The 23,584-nt window shown below is 37.7% G+C and overlaps 2 protein-coding genes across 3 annotated transcripts in view; one reads left to right on the top strand and one right to left on the bottom strand.

The window, feature by feature from the left end:
- LOC131500318 (zinc finger protein 570) overlaps positions 1 to 3,934 on the bottom strand; it is a 38,009-nt gene extending 34,075 nt beyond the window's left edge. The window contains exon 1 of one of the 2 annotated variants that reach the window (XM_058709402.1): positions 3,764 to 3,934. Coding sequence is in view for 1 of the 2 variants with exons in the window: in XM_058709400.1 (XP_058565383.1) it covers positions 2,040 to 2,042 (3 nt within the window). In the remaining variant the exon portion in view is untranslated. Of the gene's footprint in view, positions 1 to 2,039; positions 2,058 to 3,763 lie in introns of those variants that run through there. The other variant, XM_058709400.1, reaches the window with a different exon arrangement.
- A 26-nt stretch (positions 3,935 to 3,960) lies between these two features.
- ZNF569 (zinc finger protein 569) overlaps positions 3,961 to 23,584 on the top strand; it is a 34,310-nt gene continuing 14,686 nt past the window's right edge. The window contains exons 1-3 of the mRNA XM_058709380.1: positions 3,961 to 4,118; positions 5,601 to 5,756; positions 16,577 to 16,634. Of these exons, the coding sequence (XP_058565363.1) occupies positions 16,620 to 16,634 (15 nt within the window). The 5' untranslated portion in view covers positions 3,961 to 4,118; positions 5,601 to 5,756; positions 16,577 to 16,619. The remainder of the gene's footprint in view (positions 4,119 to 5,600; positions 5,757 to 16,576; positions 16,635 to 23,584) is intronic.

Here is a 23,584-nt window from a genome sequence, read left to right as displayed (position 1 = left end):
AATATTTGGAAACATATACATTAAAATATTTTTAATGTTTATTTTTGAGAGCATACAAGCAGGTGGGGGGGGGCAGAGAGAGGGGGGAAAGAAGAACCAAAGCAGGCTCTGTACTGACTGACAGCAGACAGCCCCATGTGGGGCTCAAACTCAAGAGCCACAAGATCATGACCTGAGCCAAAGTCAGAATTCAGACGCTTAACCAACTGAGCCACCAAGGCACCCCAGAAACATATACATTTCAAAATAACCCATGGGTTGAAGAAGAAATCAAAAAGGAAATTAGAAAGTATTTTGAACCAAAAGAAAATGAAAACTATATAAAAATTATGGAAGGCCACTGAAGCAGTATTCAGGGAGAAATTTATAGAAACAAATACTATATTAGCAAAGAAGAAATCAAAGTCTCAAATCAATGACTTTTCCATTTTGACATACTAGAAAAAGAAGAGCAAATAAAACACAATGTAAGTAAAACAAAGCAAATGATGAATATCAGAGCAGAAATTAGTGAAATAGAAAACTGACAAATAAAATAAATCAATGGAACCATAAAGTGGTTCTTTGAGATTAATAAATATGATAAAACTAGCCAGACTGATGAGGAAGGAAAGGGAAATAACATAAACTACCCATATCAGGAATGAGAGAAGTGACATCTCTACAGATTCTACAAATATTAAAAGGAAAACAAAGTATATCATACCAACCTTAATCCAGTAAACACAGAGCCTGCTTCAGGTCCCTGGTCCCCTTGTCTCTCTGCCCCTCCCCTGCTCTCTCTCTCTCTCTCAAGAAAATAAATAAATATTAAAAAAAAAAAAAACCCTCCCTGCCAGTCTCCTTTCCTTCCTCTTGCAAACCATTTGCAGACTTTCTTGGGAAGCCTGTCCTGCTTTTCCTAGGAAGCTTCATTATGTGAGTAATAAAACTTTTCATACCCTCTTGGTGTGTGTATGGCATCAAGAGTCTCAACACCCCACCCAAATTTTGTGGGTGGTACCTGCATACTGGAAAATAAATGGGTATCACAATTCACAACAGATAGGAAAAGGTACCAATGTCTTTTTTCACAGGTGACAATCATTTAATGTAGAAAATCCAATGGAATCTCCAAAATTCTAGTAGAAACACTAAGCGACTTTAGCAAATTAATAGGTTCCAAGATCAAGGTACAAAAATCAATTGTGTTTTTATATGAAATACAAGGTACAATCAGAAATTGGCAAGGAACAATTGGAAAGTGAAATTTTTAAAAATTCCATTTAAAATAGTATCAAAAACTATTGATACTTAGGGGTAAATCTGACAAAAGATTTCATTACTTTTATGTCAAAAACTACAAAATATTGCTGAGAGACATGAATGAAGATCTAAATAAATGGAGATATATACTATGTTCATGGGTCATGCGATTCACCATTTGAAAGATGGCACTTCTCCCCCGATTGATCTGTATTTTCAACACAATCTCAATCAAAATCCCACATAGTTTTTTTTTTTCATTTGTGCTTTTGGTATACATTGACAAATTCCTTCTAAAATCCTTCCTACGTGTTTACCTAAAAGAAATGAAAATTTATGTTCACACAAAAAACTGTACATGAATGTGTACAGCAGCTCTAGTTATAACAGCCAAAAGTTGGAAACAACTCATGTTCTTCAGTGAGTGACTGACTAAACAATGTGTGGTATATCCACATGGAATACCACTCAGTAATAAAAATGAATTACTTATACATGTAAAAACATTTATGAATCTCCAGGGAGTTATGCTGCATGAAAAAGCCAATGCCTAAATTACACATTATATCATTCCATTTATATAATATTCTTGAAAGGTAAAATTACAGAGATGGGAGAACAGATTAGGGTTGTGGGGCCTTAAACAGGGGGCTGTGGGCAGGAAGGAAGTGGGTGTGGCTACAAAAGAACACATGAACTATCTTTGTGATGATGTAAATATTCTAAGCCTTCACTGTATCAACGTAAATACCCAGGTTGTGACACTATATATAATTTTGGAAGATGTTACTTACCATTGGAGGAAACTGGATAAAGGGCACACAGGATCTCTGAATTCTAGATAATCTAGAATTATCTCAAAATAAAAAATTAATATTAAAAGCTAGGCCAAAAAAGAAAATATATTCTAAGGTGGTAGACCAAAATCCAATTACATTAAATGTAATTCACTAAATATGTCAAATTAAAGATTAAGATTGTCATTATTGATCTTAAAATAATGCTGTTTAATAACAGACATGCTTTAAAAATAAAACAGGTTAAAAACAAAAGGATAGAGATAAACCATGCACTAACCAAAAGAAGGATGGTGAAACTATAGTAATATCAAAATAGACCAAGAATTTAAAAAAAAAAAGCCATTATAAATAAAGAGTAAACTCCAACAGGACTGATCCAACAGGAAATTATTACAATTCAAACAACTCAAAATGTATACCATCCAATAAGAGAGCTTCAAAATATATAAGGCAAAGTTAACAGAAATAAAAGGAGATCTAGACAAATCTCCAAGTATAAAAAATCAGGAAGCTGGATGGACATAGAACACCCAATTCTGTTCTTTTATCATCTCTTAACAAAATGATAAGCAAAAATAATTCTTACAGAAGACAGGAAAAAATTTACTACTGGTAAAGACAAAATACAAACAAAACTCATTTGGAGGGCACGTTCCTTTTATGTAGTGTTTGGGAGTTTCTTGTCCCTTCCCAGACCAATTCACACTCTCTGAAACAGCGCCCAATATCATCTAGTGAAAGGAAGACATCCTAGAGGTACCATAGTCCTACGGGCTTTATATAGCTTCATGGTAAGCTTATGAGTCAGTAGCCTCTCTGATAATCTCCAACAACTACAAGTTCCTGATATTTAGCATGCTGTAGTCTGCAGCATTTTGTTCTCATTGCCAGCCTATCATAGCAGAAAAGCATTGGGCTAGTGTTTTCAGAGGCATTTTCTCCATTTTAGTCTCTTCTGCAAAATTACTGCAGTCTTCAACTTTCATTGTCAATGGTTTTTTATTTCTTCTCAAGTCAGAGCCTGACCCATATGAAATGCTGGAAAAAAAGGAAAAATCTTTAGGGCAGTAGTGGAGTAACAGAGAATAAAAAAGCATGGGTGTTTCAGTTACATGGATTCACAAACGTTTAAAATTCCTCCCATTTAATATCTTGGTGACTGTGGTTTATAAACGGAACCTTGTAAGTTTCAATATTGTAGCAGGCTCGAGTCCGAAAAGCAGAAACACACAAAGAATTGACAAAAGCACACAGTATCTGAAAAAACTGCAGGGTCAGAATCAAACGGTCACAAGAACATACAACGCGACCATTGTCATACAAATGGTCGCAAATTCGCACGACCCTCAGTCACTGGACCTGAGAGTCTCTGGACTCCATAGACGCCCTACCACCAGGTCCACGGCCTAAATCTGCCACACACGTTGACAACACCACTCCCCTCTTCTGCCTGCCAGGAACTTGAGGGTCAAGCTGGTCCATCTCGTCCCGCCACGGGCCCCTGACTTTTCCCAGTCTTCACCCTGCTGAAGTCCGTGTGGGGCCCGGACAAGACGGAACTAAACCCACTCAGCGGAGCTTCCTTCACGTATCAGGCACCGTAACACCGGGAAACCGGCGACCCAGCCAACCGTAAGAAGGCAGGCACTTTGCGCAGAAAATAGACTTGGCCGTGAAGGCCTCTGGGAAAGGTAGTCCTCGGCCGAAAAGTTGCTAACCTTTTCAGATTCTTTTCAACACCAACTTGCACTTCCAGGCTCCTAGTGGAGTGCCGGGCTCAAGTGAAGCAGCTGCAGCAAAACTGTTGAGCCTCCAGGGCAGATCTTGGCGCCCTTAAACGCAGCGGTACGCTAATTACCGCTACTCGCCAACAAGAAAGCCGGCCCGCCCCCACCCTCGTGAGCCGCGGGGGCCTCTGGGAAGTGTTGTCCGGCGTCTAACGGACCGAGGCTTGTGCTGCCCTCAGTCACAGCCGACGCTGACCTTACAGGAGCCTCCGACTCAGCCCGCAGGGGTTGTGCCACTTGGGCGGCATTGAGTTGTGGGATTGGGCCTGTATCCGCGGGCGCCTTGGTGAGTCTTCGGGAGGCCTCGAGCTCTGAGCCCTGGACCCTTTGTGCTGGTTGGGAGTAGGGGCCTGCGGACCCCGTGCCTGTGTGCTGGAGGAGGATGCCGGCAGGGCTGTGCAGGTGCGGGTGGTTCCCTGCGGCCGTGGGAGTGGCGCGTGATAGAACTGTTTGCCAGACATTTGTGACTGAGTGTGGCCGTGAGAACGTGTGTGTAAGCGGATTTTGTGGGTGTGCTTTTCCTTTTACGTTTCAGTATGAATGTGGGTGCGAACGTGCGTGATTGTGGGATCGTGAGTGAATGATAAACTCGGTGGATGAAAGGTAGAGCACGGTTGTGTGTGTAGGTTTGTGCGACTGTATCAGTGCCTCATTTCTTTGGTTATGGTAATTGAAAATGTGTTTTTATGTGAGATATCGATAGCCCCAACACTTGGTATTTATTTACGTTAAATTTTATTTTTGTGTATTAGCCTCGTTGTTTGCGTACCAACTTCATGCTCCTTGCCCCCGACTCCCCGCCCCAAATCGCAAAATACAGAAAAGGTCATGGAAAACAACGTTCATAATTCTGCCAGCCACCGTCAAAATTTACTTCTCATCTTTTCACTCCTCTGTGAATACATTCATGCATTGCTATATTATTATATATGTCCATAATAGCTAAGAAATTGGTATCACACTACACATACAGTTCTGTAACCTGCCTTTGTCATTTAACAATACACAATATCTTCCCATTTAAACATTTACAAATGTATGTCGTCATTTTAAAGTTTTTCATGCTCTACAGTTTAATACATTTACCCCTGTTGATGGGTAATTTGTTTTTTCCAGTTTCTTGCCATTATGAACAATGTGTTTATCACAACTAGTTGTCATATGTTATAATGCACTTACTAATTTGGGGGAGGAGGTGGAGGGGTAGGCTTCTAGAAGGGGAACTGACAGGTCAAAATGTATGTGGTTATTAAAGGCTCCTTAAAGCTATCCAATTATTCTCCTGTAAGGTTCCAATAATTTACAGTATTATTGGCATAGTATAAGATTGCTGTATTCATACACCCTTGATAACAATGGTTATCCACTATTAGTAATCTTTGCTAACCTCATAGATGTAAAATTTCATTAATTTGCAGTTTGGTTACATTTTATTTATTTTTATTTATTTATTTTTAATTTTTTTTAATGTTTATTTATTTTTGAGACAGAGAGAGACACGGCATGAACGGGGGGGGGGGGGGGGGGGAGGGTCAGAGAGAGGGAGACACAGAATCTGAAACAGGCTCCAGGCTCTGAGCTGTCAGCACAGAGCCCAACGCGGGGCTTGAACTCACGGACCACGAGATCATGACCTAAGCCGAAGTCGGCCGCTTAACCGACTGAGCCACCCAGGCGCCCCTGGTTACATTTTAAAAATCTTTGTGAAATAGGTGTTTTCTAAAATATTTTTCTGAAGCAGTATTCTCTTTTCAAATTTATTTTCTAGATTCTTCAGGTACTAATTCATTTATCCATCAGCACTCCCTTTATTGAATGCTGTCTATGTGAAAGGAATAATTCTAGATGCTTGGGATATAGCACTGAACAAAAGAGAAACTCTCTGCTGTCATGGTACTTACATTGTCGTGGACCAGATAATAAGGTAAGTGAGTTAAGTATAACATACATTCAGTAGTGAAAAATATTAAGAGAAAAAGTAAAACAGAAGGGTATATACAGTGAGAGAAGGGAATTCAAGTTTTAGATGGTATGGCTAGGGAAGGCATCCTGAAAAGGTAATAAAGATATGATGGAAGTGGAGCACCGGGGTGTCTTAGTCAGGTAAGCATCCAACTCAGTTTTGGCTACTCTCATGGTTCATGGTTTCGAGCCCCAAGTCAGGCTCCATGCTGGCATTGCAGAACCTGCTTGGCATCCTCTCTTTCCCTCTCTCTGCCCTTCCCCTGCTTATGTGGGGGAGAGCTTATGCTCTCTCTCTCTCAAAATAAATGTAAAAAACAAAAGATATGAAGGAAGTAAAGGAGCTATTTATGCATGTAATTGAGGGAAGGTTATTCCAGGCAGAGTGAACAACAGTTATAAAAGTCCTGAGGTGGGAACCTGCTTGTTAACAGCAGAGAGGCTGGTATGGCTGAAATAGAGCAAATGAGATGGAGACTAGTGGGAAATGAGAGAAAAAAGGTAAGTGGAGGGAAGAAGGGTAGATCAAGTTCATAACATGGGCCATATTATGATTTGGCTTTTACTATGAATGAGGTGGGAAGCTGTTGGAGAGTTTTGATCATGGGAGTGACATTATCTTGGCCTACAATGTAAGAGTATCACTTTGGCTGCTCTGATGAGGAACTATACGAAGAAGGATGGGGGTGGGGGGACAAGGGTAGAAGAGACCATTCAGGAAACCTTTACAATAATCTAGGGAAAAGATGTCCGTGACCTGGAACAGAGTAGTAAAAATGGCGAGAAGTAGTCATGTATTGGATATAATTTAAAGATAGAGCTGATGGGGTTTGCTGAAGGAACTGATGTGGAGTATAATTGTGACAAGAGGACACAGTATTTTTCAATCTGGCACACTTGAAGAACAGAGTTATTAACTGAGAAAGGAAAGAAAGGAAAAACTGACTTGGGGCAAAGGGAGATAGTGAGATTTCAGTTTGGAATATAGTATATGAAGCATGAGATGCCCATTGGACATTCAAGTAGAGATATTAAGTTGGCAGTGGGATATACAAGTCTGAAGTTCAAAAGAAGAATCTGAGGGGTGCCTGGGTGGCTCAGTGGTTAGGTTAGCACGGAGTCTGCTTGGGATTTCTCTCTGTCTCTCTCTGCCCCACTGCCGCTCTCATGCATATCTGTGTGCTCACACGTGCACACTCTCTCTCAAAAAATAAATAAACATTTTTAAAAAAAAATTATGTGAGATCTAGGCTAGAGACATAAATTTGGGAATTACCAATATGTAGATATTTAAAGTGAATAGACTGAATGAGATAGAAAAAGATAGAGGTAAAGGACTTATATCTGGGTCACTCCAACAAAGCCTGGGAAATGAGAAGGAACAAGCAAAAAGGACTGGAAGGGACTAGCTAGAATGGTTGGAGGGAAGCTAAGTGAGTTTGATACCCTGGAAACCAAAGGAAAAATGTGTGTTAACAAGAACTGTGTCAGTGCTGCTGATAGGCCAAGTGAAAAGACGACTGAGAAAGGAATGTTGACTTTAGCAACATGAAAGTCATTGGTGACCCTGAAGAGGAGTTTCAGTGGAGTATGGGGCTAAAGAGAGAAATAGAGAAAAAAGTTTGGAGATACCTGTTATAGATAACTCTTTAAGTTTTTCTTTAAATGGAAGAGGAGTGAAATAGAGGGGTAGATGGAGTTGGATTTAACCAGAGTGTTGATTTCATGAACTAATTAGGAGTAATGTGAGGCAAGGGTGTCTAAGTTGGCAGGAATTAATTATATTGATTGACTGAATTTTAGGCCAGGTAAGTAGAAGAGTGAGGATAGGAAGGAGGTGAGGGACAGTGAAAAATTGGTAGAATGAACGAAGTTCCTGATGGGGTTGAAGGACTGTTGAGTTGAAATATTAGAGGAAGTAAGGTAGAGAGATGGGATATTTTTCCTTTACTTGTCAAATGTTTTCAAAATAGAACAATCCCTCTTTTTACCACTGTATCAGTTTAAGAAAACATGGAAGATTACCAGCTATATTTCAGTAGGGGTTACAAAATGATATTTGGTATAAATGGTGTTTGAGTTCTGCATTCCTTCTTCATTTACTGGCTGGAATATTGTAAAGAAAAAAATTTCCCTCATCAACCCTTTGGTTACCTTGAAGAAAGTTTTTATAGGAAAAGCAGAATAAACTGATTCTTTCCCTTTATAGGTTTTCAGGCTATTGAATTGGTTCCTTAGCATTTCCCAATGAGTTGTTATTTTTACTGTTATGTACTCATAGATTTTAGCATATTTGATGTAATTCAAACCATTGTGCTTATTTTCTCTGTTAAGCTCAAATTTTCCCATCTTTGGTTGTCTTTTCAAGATGTCTTTTAAGTTGTTGTTGTTGTTTTTTTTTTTTTAACACATCTCTGGAAGTCTTTGATAGTGTCCTACATTTCTGGTATGAAGGTTATCCCAAGATCATTTTGGATATTTCCTGCCTTAGGCATGGAATCAGGCATTTTTTTTATGGTGCTCTGGTTCCTTTTATTAGGAAATGATATTTTGAGACTACCGTTACAGTGCTTATTGTTATTGGCAGGGTCATTGTTTCTAGAGGTTTTTTTTTTTTTTCCTTTTTGGTGGACAGAGCTAGGAAATACACTCTTTTATTTTTTAATAGTTGATAATATTTTATCCATTTAAAGTGTACAATTCAATGTTTGGTTTTTTTTTACTATATTCACAGGTATACCCATCATCATAATGTAATTTTAGAACATTTTTGCCCCTCCTAAAAGAAATACATATTAGCAATCAGTCTCCTATTCCCCTTCTTCATCCCAGTGTAATCAACCATAATCAGCTTTCTGTCTCTATAAATTTGCCTTTTCCAGACATTTGGTATAAATGAAATCATACAACATATCATCTTTTGTGACTGGCTTCTTTCAGTTGGCATGTTTTCAGTGTTCATTAATGTTGTAGCAGGAAGTATATTCTTTTTTTTTTTTTTTTTTTAATTTTTTTTTTTTTTTTTTAATTTTTTTTTTTTCAACGTTTTTTATTTATTTTTGGGACAGAGAGAGACAGAGCATGAACGGGGGAGGGGCAGAGAGAGAGGGAGACACAGAATCGGAAACAGGCTCCAGGCTCCGAGCCATCAGCCCAGAGCCTGACGCGGGGCTCGAACTCACGGACCGCTAGATCGTGACCTGGCTGAAGTCGGACGCTTAACCGACTGCGCCACCCAGGCGCCCCAGGAAGTATATTCTTAACAGAATGGACTTCATGAGTTCATATTGCTATTTCCAATTTTAAAAATTCAGAATTACCCACTTTTTACTTTGGTTTTATTAATGTATCTTCTGTTTGCTCATTTATTCATCCATGTTTGTATTTCTGTGGTGTTAGTTATTTCTCTTCTCTCATTTGTGATTTTATTTATTTGGGTCCTGTCTCTTTTTTTCTTGATAAGTCTGGCTGGAGGTTTATAATTTTACAGTTTTTTTCAAACAACCAGCTCCCGGTTTCATTGATCTGTTCTGTTGTCTGGTTTTTATTTTTGTTTTTAACTTTAGTTAACATACAGTGCAATATTGGTTTCAGGAGTAGAGTTTCTATATCATTTATTTATGCTGTAATTTTATTATTTCCTTCTTTCTGCTGGCTTTAGGCTTCATTTGTTTTCCTAGCTCCTTTAGGTGATTGGGTTGTTTATTTTAGAGTTTTCTAGCTTCTTAAGATAGGCTTGTATAGCTATACATTTTCCTCTTAGGACTGCTTTTGTTGTATTCCATAGGTTTTGAACTGCCATGTTTTCATTTTCATTTGTTTCCTTGTATTTTTTTCTTTATTTCTTCTTTGATTTCCCATGTTGACCCGTTCATTGTTTAGTAGCATGTTGTTTAACCTCCCTGCATTTGTGGTTTTTCTTGTGACCCATTTCTGGTTTCATAGCATTGTGGTCAGATAAGGTAAAGAGGTCTTGTTTATATTATATTTGTGCCTCTATTACCTTGTTTCTCTCTACTCCTATTAGTAACTTTAAAAATTTTTTTAGTTTTTTTGGGTTCTATTCCGTTTTTTAATATGAGTAAATATGCTTGATATGTGTATATTCATATCATCCCTCTTAGATAAATTTTAGGGTTATTTTTAATCTCACTTTTCTCAGATCATCTTAAATAAATTTGAAGATTGACTTGACAAGTTGAATGAAAAGTGTTTTTTGAAAGGTTACTGGAATTATGTTAATTTTATAGATAATATTGGGAAAGGTGTCATCATTACCATGCTCACTTCTATTTTAAAGCATGATATTTATTTAAGCCCACTTTTTTTTTTTTTCAACGTTTTTTTGTTTTTTTTTTGGGACAGAGAGAGACAGAGCATGAACGGGGGAGGGACAGAGAGAGGGAGACACAGAATCGGAAACAGGCTCCAGGCTCCGAGCCATCAGCCCAGAGCCCGACGCGGGGCTCGAACTCACGGACCGTGAGATCGTGACCTGGCTGAAGTCAGACGCTTAACCGACTGCGCCACCCAGGCGCCCCAATTTAAGCCCACTTTTAATGAACATCAGTAAATCGAATAAATGGCTCTTACACAGCTTTTGTTTGCATTATTCTTAGTACCTTAGTGTTTTTCTTGCTTTTGTGATTGTGAATAGGTTAGTTACAATACCACAGAGATCTCCTACTGTGTTTAATTCACCTCTCTCCTGATTAAGCATTTACTTGTTTGTATCCTTTGACTGTCTTCCAGAGTTACTATCAGGCTGATCCTGACAGGTTTTGCTAGTTTTTTCAGTTTCTGAACAGACATGGACCCCTAGAATTTCCTACTCTTTTATTTTTGCTGATGTCACTCCTGTTCCTTTGCTTTTAACCTATCTGATGTTTATATTTAACATGTGTTTCTTGTAGGCACATATAGTTGGGTCTTGGTGTTTTTACCCACTGGTAACAACCTGTTTTTCCATTTTTGAATTTTGACCATTTATACTTCATATTATTTATTTATATATTTATTTGTTTATTTATTTATTTTTAATTTTTTTTTAACGTTTTTATTTGTTGTGAGACACAGAGACACAGAGCATTAGCAGGGGAGGGTAGAGAGAGGGGGAGGCATAGAATCTGAAGTAGGCTCCAGGCTCTGAGCTGTCAGCACAGAGCCCGACACAGGGCTCAAACTCACAAACTGTGAGATCATGACCTGAGCCAAAGTCGGTCGCTTAACCAGCTGAGCCACCCAGGCACCCCCATATGATTATTTATATAGTTGAATTAATATCAGTCATCTTTGTAACTCTTTTCTGTTTGTTCCATTTGCTGTTTCTTTTTTTCCCTTCTGGACTTCTGTCTTTCACTGAGCATGTTTCCATTTTGTCCACTCTTTTACTGTATCATTTATCCTTGTGAAAAGAAAATTGGTATTACTCTAGAGTTTATATATATTTTTATCATTCTTTTTTGTTTAATTTTTTAATGTTCATTTACTTTTGAGAGAGAGACAGAGCACAAGCAAGGGAGGGGCAGAGAGAGAGACAGACAGACAGACAGACAGACAGACGCAGAATCCGAAGCAGGCTCTAGGCTCCGACCTGTCAGCATGGAGTCCGATGCAGGGCTCGAACTCAGGAACTGTGAGACCATGACCTGAGCTGAAGTTGGACACCTAACCAACTGAGCCACCCAGGTGCCCCTACAATATATATTTTTACCTAATCTGAGTTCACTCTCAAAAAATGCTATAGTGCTTCAGATAAAGTGCAGGGAGCTTTATAACAGTACAGTTGACCCTTGAACAATATGGAAGTTAGGTGTGTCAAACACTGTGAAGTTCAAAGTCCACCTATAGCTTTTAACTCCCCCAAAACTTAATTACTAATAGCCTGCTATTAACTGGAAGCCTTACTGATAATGTAAACTATTGATTAACATGTATTTTTTTTAAGTTATATGTATCATATACTGTATTCTTACAGGAAAGTAAGCTAGAGAAAAGTTATTAAAATCATGAGGAAGAGAAAATACATTTACAGTATTGTACTGTATTTTTTAAACTTTTTTGTTGTTTTGTTTATTTTTGAGAGACAGAGATAGACAGAGCACAGCAGAGGAGGGGCAGAGAGAGAGGGAGACACAGAATGTGACGCAGGTTCCAGGCTCTGAGCTGTCAGCACAGAGCACGACGCGGGGCTCAAACTCATGGACCGCGAGATCATGACCTGAGCTGAAGTCGGATGCTTAACCAACTGGGCCACCCAGGCGCCCCAGTATTGTACTATATTTATTTTTAAAAATCCCCGTATAAGTAGACCCAAATAGTTCAAACCTGTGATGTTCAAGGGTCAACTGTATTCCGAAGTCCTCCCTCTCATTCTTGTGACATTCCTGTCATTCATTTTACTTGTGCATGTGCTATAAAATCACCTAATACATATAATCACCTAATATAATTATTTCTTTAAATAAACATTTCTCTTTTAAAAAAATTAAGAATGAAAGAGCCAGAAGATTTTGTTTTAACTTCATTATCCCTTCTCTGATACACTACTTTTCTTTATGTAGGTCCAAGTTTCTGACCTATATCATTTTTCTTCTGCCTGAAGAACTTCTAACATTTTTTGCAAGGCAGGTCTACTGGTGATAAAGTTCAGTTTCTGTTCATTTGAGAAAGTCTTTATTTCTCCACTTTTTTTTAAAGTTTTAATTTAAATTCCAGTTAGTTGACATACAGTGTAATATTAGTTTCCTTTGCTTTTGAAGGATAATTTCCCAGGTTAGAGAATTCTATGTTGGTAGGATTTTCTTTTAATACTTTAAATATTTTACTCCACTGTCTTTTTGTTTGTATGGTTTCTGATGAGAATTCTGTTGTAATTCTTATTCTTGTCGTGTTATACATAAGGTGTTTTCTTTTTTACTGGCTTCTTTGAAATTCTTTTCTTTTTTGATTTTCCATGAGTATGATATCCTTATGTATGGATTTTTGCTGTTTAGCCAGCTTGGTGATTTTTGAACATCCTGAATATCGGAGTAAAGTAGATCCAGATAATATCCAATGGGATATTATTCAGCCATAAGAAAGAATAAAATCTTGCCATTTGTGACGATATGGATGGACCTCGAGGGCATTATGCTAAGTGAAATAAGCCAGACAGAGAAAGACAAGTACTGTATGATTGCATTTATATGTGAAATCTAAAAAAAAATTAAAAATGCCTCCCCTCCCCAAAATACCAAGGTCATAGGTAAAGAAAACAGATTGGGGGTTGCCAGAAGCAGGGGTAGGGTAGGGGATAAGACAAATAGGTGAAGGTGGTCAAAAGGTACAAACTTCTAGTTACAAGTCCTGGGATGTAATGTATAGCATAATGACTATAGTTTGCAATACTCTACTGCATATGTGACAGTTGCTAAGGGAATAGATCTTAAAAGTTTTTATCACAAGAAAAAAATTGTAAGTATGTAAGATGATGTATATTAATTAGACTTATTTTGATGATCCTTTCACAGTGTACCCAGATATCAAATCGTTATATTGTACACCTGAAACCAATATAATGTTATATGTCAATTATACCTCAGTAAACAAAAAAACTTTCTAAAAAGGAAACTATACACCCAAATAATTTCACAAGTGAAATAGCAAACATCTAAGGAGGAAACTGTAACAATTCTATATAAACTCTCCCAGAAAGTAGAAGAAGCAGAACACTTTCCAACTCATTTTATGAGACCAGCCTTACCCTGATATCAAAACCAGACAAAGACATGACAAGAAAAACACAGACCAGAATTTTTCACGGACTTAGATACAAAAATCCTTAACATTGAATTGAAAAATTGAATCTAGCAATATAAAAAGGATAATATAACATGACTAAATGGATTCATGTTGGGAATACAAAATGAATTTTAAGTTCATTATTTGAAAATCAGTGACTGTACTTCACCAAAAGAGAGTAAAGAAGAACCATATGATTATCTCAATAGATGCAGAAAAAGCACGACAAAATTCAACATTTATTCATGAAAAAATAATTCTCAGCAAATTAGGAGCAGAAGGGAATGTTCTTTACTAAAGGTCATCTAAAAAAACCTGAATACTGGAGTTTGCATTATACTTAGTGGTGAGATAATGCTTTACCTCTAAGATTAGCAACAAAGTGAAGATGTCCTCTATCACCACCGTTATTTACCCTTGTATTGCAAATCCTAGCCAGTGCAATAAAGCAAGAGAAAAACAAAGATATAAATCGGAAAGGAAGAAATACGGCTGTTTCTATTTGCGGGCAACGTGAGTATCTAGATAGAAAACCCCAAGGGGCGCCTGGGTGGCTCAGTCGGTTAAGCGTCGGACTTCAGCTCAGGTCATGATCTTGCGGTTCATGAGTTGGAGCCCTGCATTGGGCTCTGTGCTGACAGCTCAGAGTCTGGAGCCCGCTTCGGATTCTGTGTCTCCCTCTCTGCCCCTCCCCCGCTCATGCTCTGTCTCTGTCTCTCTCTCAAAAAAATAAACATAAAAAAAAAGATATGTATTTACATAGTTTGAAACTAAAAAATTAAAAAAAGAAAACCCCAAAGAATCTACAGAAAAGCTCCTAGATCTCTTCAATGAATATAGCATGGTTGCAAGATACATAATCAGTACATGAAGTCAAATCATTTTTACATTCCAGCAATGAACAGTTGGAATTTGAAATAAAAAATTTAGTAACACTCCCCAAAATAAGATACTTAAAAATAAATCTCACAGAATATGTGTAGACACTGTATGCTGAAAACGAAAAAAAAAAAAAATACCGTGATGAAAGAAATAAAAAATAAGTGCAGAAATATACTACATTCGTGGATCGGAAGACTCATGTTTTCATGTCTCTTTGATCTGTAGGTTAAATGCAATCCCAATCAAATTCCTAGCAATCTTTTTTATAGATATCAATGAGGATGGAAGTAGAACCCAAAATGCGAGGCAGAATGAGACAAATATATTTACCTGTACTGTAATATAAATGTGGCATAACTTCATTGAAGGTGATGGGGAAGAAATCCTCTTTAAATAAGAGCTCTCATTTCTTTTCATCATTTGTAAGTCCTTAACAATATATAAAGTCGTTTTTGTTGAACCATCCTTCCAGTTCACATACTGCTATTAGAAATTCTACAATGAAATTCATCATAAGGTGCCTCAAAGAAATTTTGGAGTTTTCTCTCCACTTTCCGTTTCTTGCCTGTACTTGAGAAATTTGATGATTCAGAGAAAGAAGAGAGACAGTAGGAGGGAGTCCTGATTGGGGTCTTCTGTCTGGCTAGTTGACGACTTCAGTTCACCTTAAGCAAATGCCCTTAATATGATAATTCCTCTTTTAACCTATGCCCACATAGACCCACGTCCACTACGAGAGCCAGAACTGTCTGGACAACAGAATGTGCTGGTATGCACCCTCAGGCCAAAGGGGCTGTGTGCAAGAGATATGTGCAGGGGGGAAAATATATATATATATATATATATATATATATATATATATATATATATATATATATAATCTCACAAATTTTTCCATAACCCTTCTCCTCTTAGCCAATATTTTTGTCACATTGTAACTCATAGCTGCAGGGGATGCTGGGAAAGTGAGTAACTGGCAAAGGGAAGTAGGATTGCCCTCATTGACCTAGATCAATCATGATTCATCCTTGGGAGAAGGTATATTGGCATGTGAAAAAATTAAGGTTTATTTTTCAAGGAATAAGATGAGGGCAATGGCTGTTGTTAGTAACATTATCTGCCACATGTGGCCTTTCAGAGTATGCTGGTTCTCTATGCTTAGCGAAGTATCAAATTTTCTTTCCAGAATTTTGTACTGTTGGTGCTGGGAAACTACTGAGATACCATCTTATTCTGTCCTCTCTTTTTTTTTGTTTGTTTATTTTGAGAGAGCACGTGCATGAGCGGCAGAGGGGCAGAGAGAGGAGAGAGAGAACCCTAAGCAGGCTCTGTGCTGTGAGTGCAGAGCTTGACGCAGGGCTTGAATTCTTAAACCGTGAGATCATGACATGAGCTGAAATCAAGAATTGGCCACTCGACTGACTGAGCCACCCAGGCACCCTAATATGAATTTTATTTAAAAAAATGAAATAGTGCTACTAGACTTGAAATAAAAACAAGGAAAACTGTACTGTTTTTTTTTTCCCATCCCTAATTCCTATTGCCAGAAAAAAACACTTTCACCTTTTTTTAAACCTCTTTCAGCTCTTGTGTGATTTCTTATATATTTTTTTTACTATGGCAAAAAAGAAATTCTCTTACCACCACCAATCTCCAATAAATATCACACAGACACAAACTTCTCCTTACTCCTTCCTTGAAAGGATATAATTATATTACCATTTTGTTTAAATTCTCATTCAGTTGGTAATGTCTCAATACATTAAAATACCTTAGGTGTTTTGTCAGTTTTCTGATTTTCTTGGTTATGTGTGTTCATGAAGCTGTGTGTCTTCCTGCTTCCTGTGAACTATTTATTTTCTGATGCAGAGCTATTGACAGATTCATGGGACATCCCCCACATGTGAAATCGTATTCTTATCCACCTTATGCCTAAGCTATACATGATCTTACCAGTCATCCTTATACCTCTCAGCACCTCTGGTGTGAATATTCTTGGCCTTTCTGATGGATCCAAGAATCATTTTGCTACAGGTTGACCTTTAATCCACCTTGTGGGTACAGGTTTCTGAAACCACAAAGCACACCTGGTCTAATGGCTTTTCTTCTCTTTCCCAGCTCTGCCTTTTTAAGCCCTGTCCATTACCAGACAGAAGAGGAAATGACTGAGTCCCAGGTAAATTTTAAATAGTATATTCTCTCCTTTATTCTACAGTGTAGTTTAAGGGGATTACAGTAATCCATACAGTAAATTGGAAAATCGTATATACATAAGCATTTTCAGAGGAAACAGAGTTGGAAGTTTAAGACCAGGAAAGAGTGAAAATGGTAATACTAACATTCATTCAGAGAGATTAAAGTTGGGCTTCAACTTTCAATTTCATTATTATTACCAAACCAGAGCAGAAATTCATTACATACTTTGCATTGTAAATAAGAATTAAAATGAACATTTCTTAGAAGTATGTTTGTCATTGGCACCTATTGTTGTAGGTCAGTGAATATATTATAGTGTGACCTCTTGTAGTTGAAAAACCCAGCTATTTTGATGGTCTGTTTTGATGAAGGAGAAAACAAAGAATGTACGTTAAAATAGCCAGCAATGGAAAGAATGGAAATGAAGAGTATCAGGAAAAATGATAAATTATCTCTTCCATGCAAAGGGAGACCACACAACAATAAAAAAATGGCAGATACTGGTTAGTCACAACAATATAGGTAAATTCACAAACCAAAGATATGGTTCCATTTATATGAAGTTTAAAAGCTGGGAAAACTAATCCCTTGTGATAGAAATCAGAATAGTAGGTACCCCTACGATATTTACTGGGAGGGGATATGAGAGAATCTTCTGGAGTGCTGAAAATGTTCTTATTTTGACCTAAGTACACAAATATATAAATGTATAAAAATGTATCAGGTTATGCACTTAAGATTAGTATATTTGCCATTTGTTCTATATGTATCATACATAATAGTAAAGAAGAATACTAGAATATCCTAAGAAATAGACAAGATGTGTGTCTTTCAAATGACCCTACATAATTATATCTTTCAATGGGTATTTGCTATAGATTGGGCCACAGTCTAATAATTTCTTGTAAATTCTTATAATTTTAGTCCACTGAAATGTGAACAGAGAGTATTTTTTATTTGGCTACTTATATATCTCCAGCCCCTAGAACATTCTATGCCTGGTATACATAGTTTTTGTGAGTATTTATGGTTTTAGTGAATTGAATCCATGTTTCCTTGTTTCTTCTTTATTTTACTCTTAGAATAAGTGATGTTTGCCTCCTCTTCAAGGATAATTCCTTTTCCTCAAAACTTCATCTTTTTCTTTATACTTCCTTTGGAATCTTTCTCTTTCAGGTTTATCCTGCACTCTTAGCTGTTAAACATATCTCACTTGACTGCCTTTTCACCCTCAGCTCAAAGCTTTCCTATACTGACATGTACCTTTCTTTGACGGTGTGTCCCTATCTCGCAGTTTCTCTGTATATCTAGTTTTTTCCTGAAACTCAGTTAATTTTCAGTGAACACACTGTGTAACCTGCATAAGCAGTAGATCAAGAAATAGATCTAACAAACCATGAGATTCCTTCTGCACATTTCCAAGGCATTACTCCCACCCCAGGGTAACCACTATTCAACTACTGTCACCATAGATGATTTCTATTATTCATCTATATACTTTGTGTCTGATTTCTTTTGCCTAATACTATGTTTGTCAGGTTCATGTTGAATTATTGCATGTAGTTGTAGTTCAGTTAATTTCAGATTGCTGTATATTATTCAGTTATGTAAATAAACCATAATTTTATTTATCCATTCTGTTATTGATTGCCATTTAGGTAGTTCTTATTTCAGGACAATTACAAATACTATTGCTATGAATTGTCTTATAGATGTCTTTTGTTGCATATATGTACACATTCTTTTGTATATAAACCAAAACTAGAATTGCTAAGTTATAGACTATATATATATATATGTCACCTTTTATTGATACTGACAAACAGTTTTCCAAAGTGGTTGTCCAGGGGTCCTGGGTGGCTCAGTTGGTTAAGTCTCTGACTCTTGATTTTGGCTCAGGTCACGATCCTCAGGGTTTAGGAGTTCAAGCTCCACATTTGGCTCTGTGCTGATAGTAGAGAGCCTGCTTGGGATTCTCTTTCTCCCTCCTCTCTCTCTCTGCCCCTCTCCCACTCACACATGCACATGCTGTCCCTCTCTCTCTCAAAATAAATAAACTCTAAAAAAATAAAATGATGAGTGCAATAGCTAATAAAGATAAATGGCTTAGGACTGCTTCTTTATCAAGTAACCTGCAGCAAAATTACTATAAAGAACACTGAAAATAAGAAGATACATATCCATAGGAAACTTTCATTGATCTGTCTTAGCTCATGCTAGATAAACTAGACCAAGAAAAGAATGTATTTACCAATAATAATTTGATAGAGTTGGGGCACCTGGGTGGCTCAGTCATTTGAGCATCTGACTTTGACTCAAGTCATGATCTCACAGTTCGTGGGTTCAAGCCCCAGATTGGGCTCTGTGCTGACAGCGCAGAGCCTGCTTCAGGTTCTTGCTCTCCCTCTTTCTCTGCCCTCCCCACCCCACGTGCACATACTCTGTCTCTAAAAAATAAAAAGTTTTTAAAAAATGGTAAAAAAAAATTTGATTGAGCTACTAGATTAAGATAGTTTATAGCCTGGAAACAGTTACTATCCCTTATTTGGATATGTAGTAATCTGAAAACTGACCATGTATTAGGCCTGAATAAAATTTAATAAATTTCAAACATAGAAACTATACATGTGATAGTTCTACAATACAATTAAATATGAAGTAAATAATAAAAGATTCAAAAAGAAAAACATTCACATAGAAATTTTTAAACTAAGATAAGCAACTCAAATCAACAGAGACATAAAACTTTATGTTACAGAACATCTTAAAAAATAAAACAATACATGGAGCGCCTGGATAGTTCAGTCCGTTGAGCATCCGACTTCGGCTCAGGTCAAGATCTCACCACTTGTGAGTTCGAGCCCCGCATCGAGTTCTGTGCTGACAGCTCAGAGCCTGCTTCAGATTCTATGTCTCGGGCTCTGTCTGCCCCTATCCTGCTCGTGCATGTGCGTGCGTTTTCTCTTTCTCTCTCAAAAATAAAACATTAAAAAAAATTTTAATAAGTAAAGCATTGCACAGGCTGAAAACAATATGTTAATAAACAAAAGAATGAAAGAGCAAAATACACAGTTCTGGTAATTGGAAACAAAATAAGAAAATAAAGGAATTGGTAAGAATAAAATACAAGTCAGTTAGAAAAACACAAAATAGTATAACTAATAAAGAGCTGCTTCTTCCTCTGTCTCTCTCTTCTCTTCCTTTCTTTATTATTTGAAAATCTATGGGGCAGCTCAGTTAGTTGAGTGTCCAGCTCTTGATTTCAGTTCAGGTCATTATCCCAGAGTCATGGGATTGAGCCCCACTCAGGCTCTGCACTGAGTAGGGAGCCTGCTTAAGATTCTCTCTCCCTCTGCCCCTGTAGCCCGCTCACGCACGCTGTCTCTCTCTTAAAAAAGAATCTAGGAAGAGGGAGGGAGAAGTAGAATAAATGGCCACATACCCAGCTCCCCAAATTAGCATATTTTAGTATTTTGTCCTTTTGGCCTCAAGATCTTTTTCAACAGAATAATTAGAATATTACAGATACTTTGTCCCCAGATGCACTCTCATGAATGTTACCTATATCCGTAGAGTTCATGGGTTTTTTTGTTTTTTTAATTTTTTTTTTTTAACGTTTATTTATTTTTGAGACAGAGCATGAACGGGAGAGGGTCAGAGAGATAGAAAGACACAGAATCCTAAACAAGCTCCAGGCTCTGAGCCGTCAGCACAGAGCCTGACGTGGGGCTCGAACCCACGGACCGCGAGATCATGACCTGAGCTGAAGTCGGACACTTAACCGACTGAGCCACCCAGGCGCCCCCATAGAGTTCATGGTTTTATATTCTTATCACACAGATTTGTATATGTGAACACTACATATGTTGCTCTGTGTTTGAGATTTTTAAATAACTGAGAACATAATGGGCTTACAGTTCTGCAGTTCCTTTTTTTTCACTCCACATTGTGTTTTCAGACCTATTCATGTTAATATATGTATCTCTGACTTTTATGTCCTTTTCCATTGTTTTGATTTCCTTATGTCACTCCCACTGTATCTTAATTACCATATATTATAAATCCTGATCTGATAATGCAAATGAGTCCTCCATCTTTGTTCTTCTTCGGCATCACCTTAGCTACTTGTAGCTATTTATATTTTTCATATAAACTTTAGAATTGCTCTGTTTCCATAATTAAAACTACTGAGGTATTGACATTGAATTGAATTAAGTTTACAAATATGTCCATTAATTTCTTTTATGTATTTAGGTGCTCCTGTATTGGGAGCATAGATACTTAAATTGTTATATCCTCCTATTGGACTTACCCCTTTGTCACTATGTAGTACCCTTGCTGCATTTGTCTTAAGCCAAGCCAGTTGCAATGACCTGCCTTGCTTGTTGTGGGCACAGTGGGCAGGGTTTGCTCCCTGATTTGTTGAGAGGCCTGGCTGCCACCAGCATGGGCTTGTTGGTGAGTGGGGCCAGCTTTTAGCCTGTCGACCTACAATTAGCCTCTCTAAACTGCAGGTGCACTCAAGGGCAGGTTTGCTCCCTGAACAAAGGGCTAAGAGACTCTGCTGCAGAACCTGATGTGCACTGATATGCGGGGGCAGGAGTCCATTGGAGTGGCACCAGTCTGTTCAGAGCTGCCTGCGAGGATGGGGAAATAGGAGCTGCTTTGGAGGGATGCCTTCTGAGGTAGATGAGTTGGACGGAGAAGGTCAGTAGGGGAACATTGTGTTGGGGCACCAGCGCTAGCAGGTAGATGGAGAATGTTAGTGTTGGCTTTTGCCAGCCTCTGGCTTATCTAGGTTGGGAAAGGGGAAGAGAAATGGCTCCCACCGGCACTTTTGTTCCTGTCCCTCAAGCACTTCCTAAGATTAGTCAGTAATCTTCTTCACATATACCCAAGGTGCTTTTTAGACTGCTGTTTCTGTGCTTTCTCTCAGACCAACTTATTTAGTATGCTGCCTCTTTAAGGGCAGTTTCCTGTTGCCCTCCAGCTTTCCCAGAGTTAATCCCACTGATTTTTAAAGATCCCGGAGTTAAGCCTTCCCGGTTTTCAACACAGGCCTTACTAGGCCTCATGTTCGCAGTGCATGTCTCCAGTGTCTGGTGTGTCTGGTGTGTCTGGTGTGGTGTCTGATCCTAACGCTTCTCTGTGCTTATGACGTCCCTCCATTTTGCGGTTAGTCACACCAGGGGTTTGGTTCTCAACCACATCTCCACCTCTCTTATCCTTTTGAAAGTGGCCCTCTCTCTATGTGATTAGCTGTGGAAGGCTTGTTCTACCAGTCTCTACCAGTCTTCAGATTGCTTTCGGTTAGTTGCATAAATGTATGTAGCTGTTACCTCAGTGTGTCTGTGTGACAAAGTGGTGAGCTCAGGATCATCTTACTCTGCCATCTTTCCTCCTTCCTCCCAAATTACCTTTGAAATTATTCATTTCCTTGAAATTTTTCATTGAGATTGTTTCTGTATTTATTTTTAATTATGTTTTTAAACATCATTAAACGTGTTTCTGTCATTAAACTTGTTAAACATTTGCTGCCTGTATTATTTATGCTTAAAATATCAACTTTTAAATATAGAGATTTATGTATATAAGTTCTGGACTTCTAATTTTAAGACATTTATATTTTCACATTTACTAAATTTTTTCTTAAATATTTTTTAATTTTAATAATTTTTTTTGAGTTCTCTCACTCTTGAGCAGTTAGAATTTTCTTGCCAAATCTGTGGTGTTGGTTTTAAAACTTTATTTACTAGTTTATTGATCCATCTTCCTGAGGAGAAATCTGAGACTGAGGCAGTGTTAGCAAGAATTCATCTTATATGCTCCTGTCCTTCAGTGTGATTAGTGAAGTTACTAGGACCAGCTTTCTACATTTTGTTTTCTCTTCAACCCTACTTCTTAACCAGGTGCTTTGTTCAAGCTTAGTTTGGTCTTTATCCCAATTAAGGGGAATTCCCAACAACTCCCTGAATTTTAGGGTCTTAAAAATTTGACAGTTTTCTTTCTTTCTGCAGCTTTATTGAGCTATAATTTACATATAATACTGTGTTGTTTTAAATTACAATGATGGGTCAAATGGCTGGCTCAATTTATAGAGCATGTGACTCTTGACCTCAGGGTCACGAGTTCAGTCCCCACACTGGGCACAGGGATTCCTTAAAAAATAAAGTATACAAAAGTGTCGATTTGATATATTTGTATATTACAAAATTATTACCACCACAGGATCAGCTAACATCTCCATTCCGTCACATAATTATTTCTTTTTTGTGTTGAGAACATTAAGACCTACTCTCTTAGCAACTTCCAAGTATATAATATAGTATTCTTAACTATAATCACCTTGCTGCACATTAGATTTCTAGAAATTGTTTTATAATTAGAAGTTTGTACCCATTAACCAACATCTCCCCCATTGCCCCCAGTCCCTGGTGCCACCACTCTGTTTCTGAGAGTTGGCTTTTTAAGATTTCACATATAAGTGAGATTATAGGGTATTTGTTGTTCTCTGTCTCATTTATTTCACTTAGCATAATACCCTCAGAGTCCACCCATGTTGCAAATGGCAGGATTTCGTTTTCTCATGGCTGAGGCTGAATAACACTGTGTGTGTGTGTGTGTGTGTGTGTGTGTGTGTGTGTACCACATCTTTATTTATTCATCCATAGATAGGTTGTTTCTATATCTTGGCTGCTGTGAATAATGCTGCAGTGAACATGGAAGTGCAGATATCTTTTCAAGATCCTGATTTCTTTTCCTTTGGATATATGCCCAGAAAAATATATGCTGGGTCATATGGCAATTCTATTTTTAATTTTGTAAGGAAGCTTCATGCTCTTTTGCATAGTGGCTGTACCACCAACAGTGCACAAGTGTTGCCTTTTTTCCACGTCCTCATCATCTCTTATCTGTTGTCTTTTTGATGAC

This window comes from Neofelis nebulosa, chromosome 17, assembly GCF_028018385.1.
Source record: "Neofelis nebulosa isolate mNeoNeb1 chromosome 17, mNeoNeb1.pri, whole genome shotgun sequence".
Classification (NCBI taxonomy): domain Eukaryota; kingdom Metazoa; phylum Chordata; class Mammalia; order Carnivora; family Felidae; genus Neofelis; species Neofelis nebulosa.
This window is presented reverse-complemented; position numbering and strand designations above follow the sequence as displayed.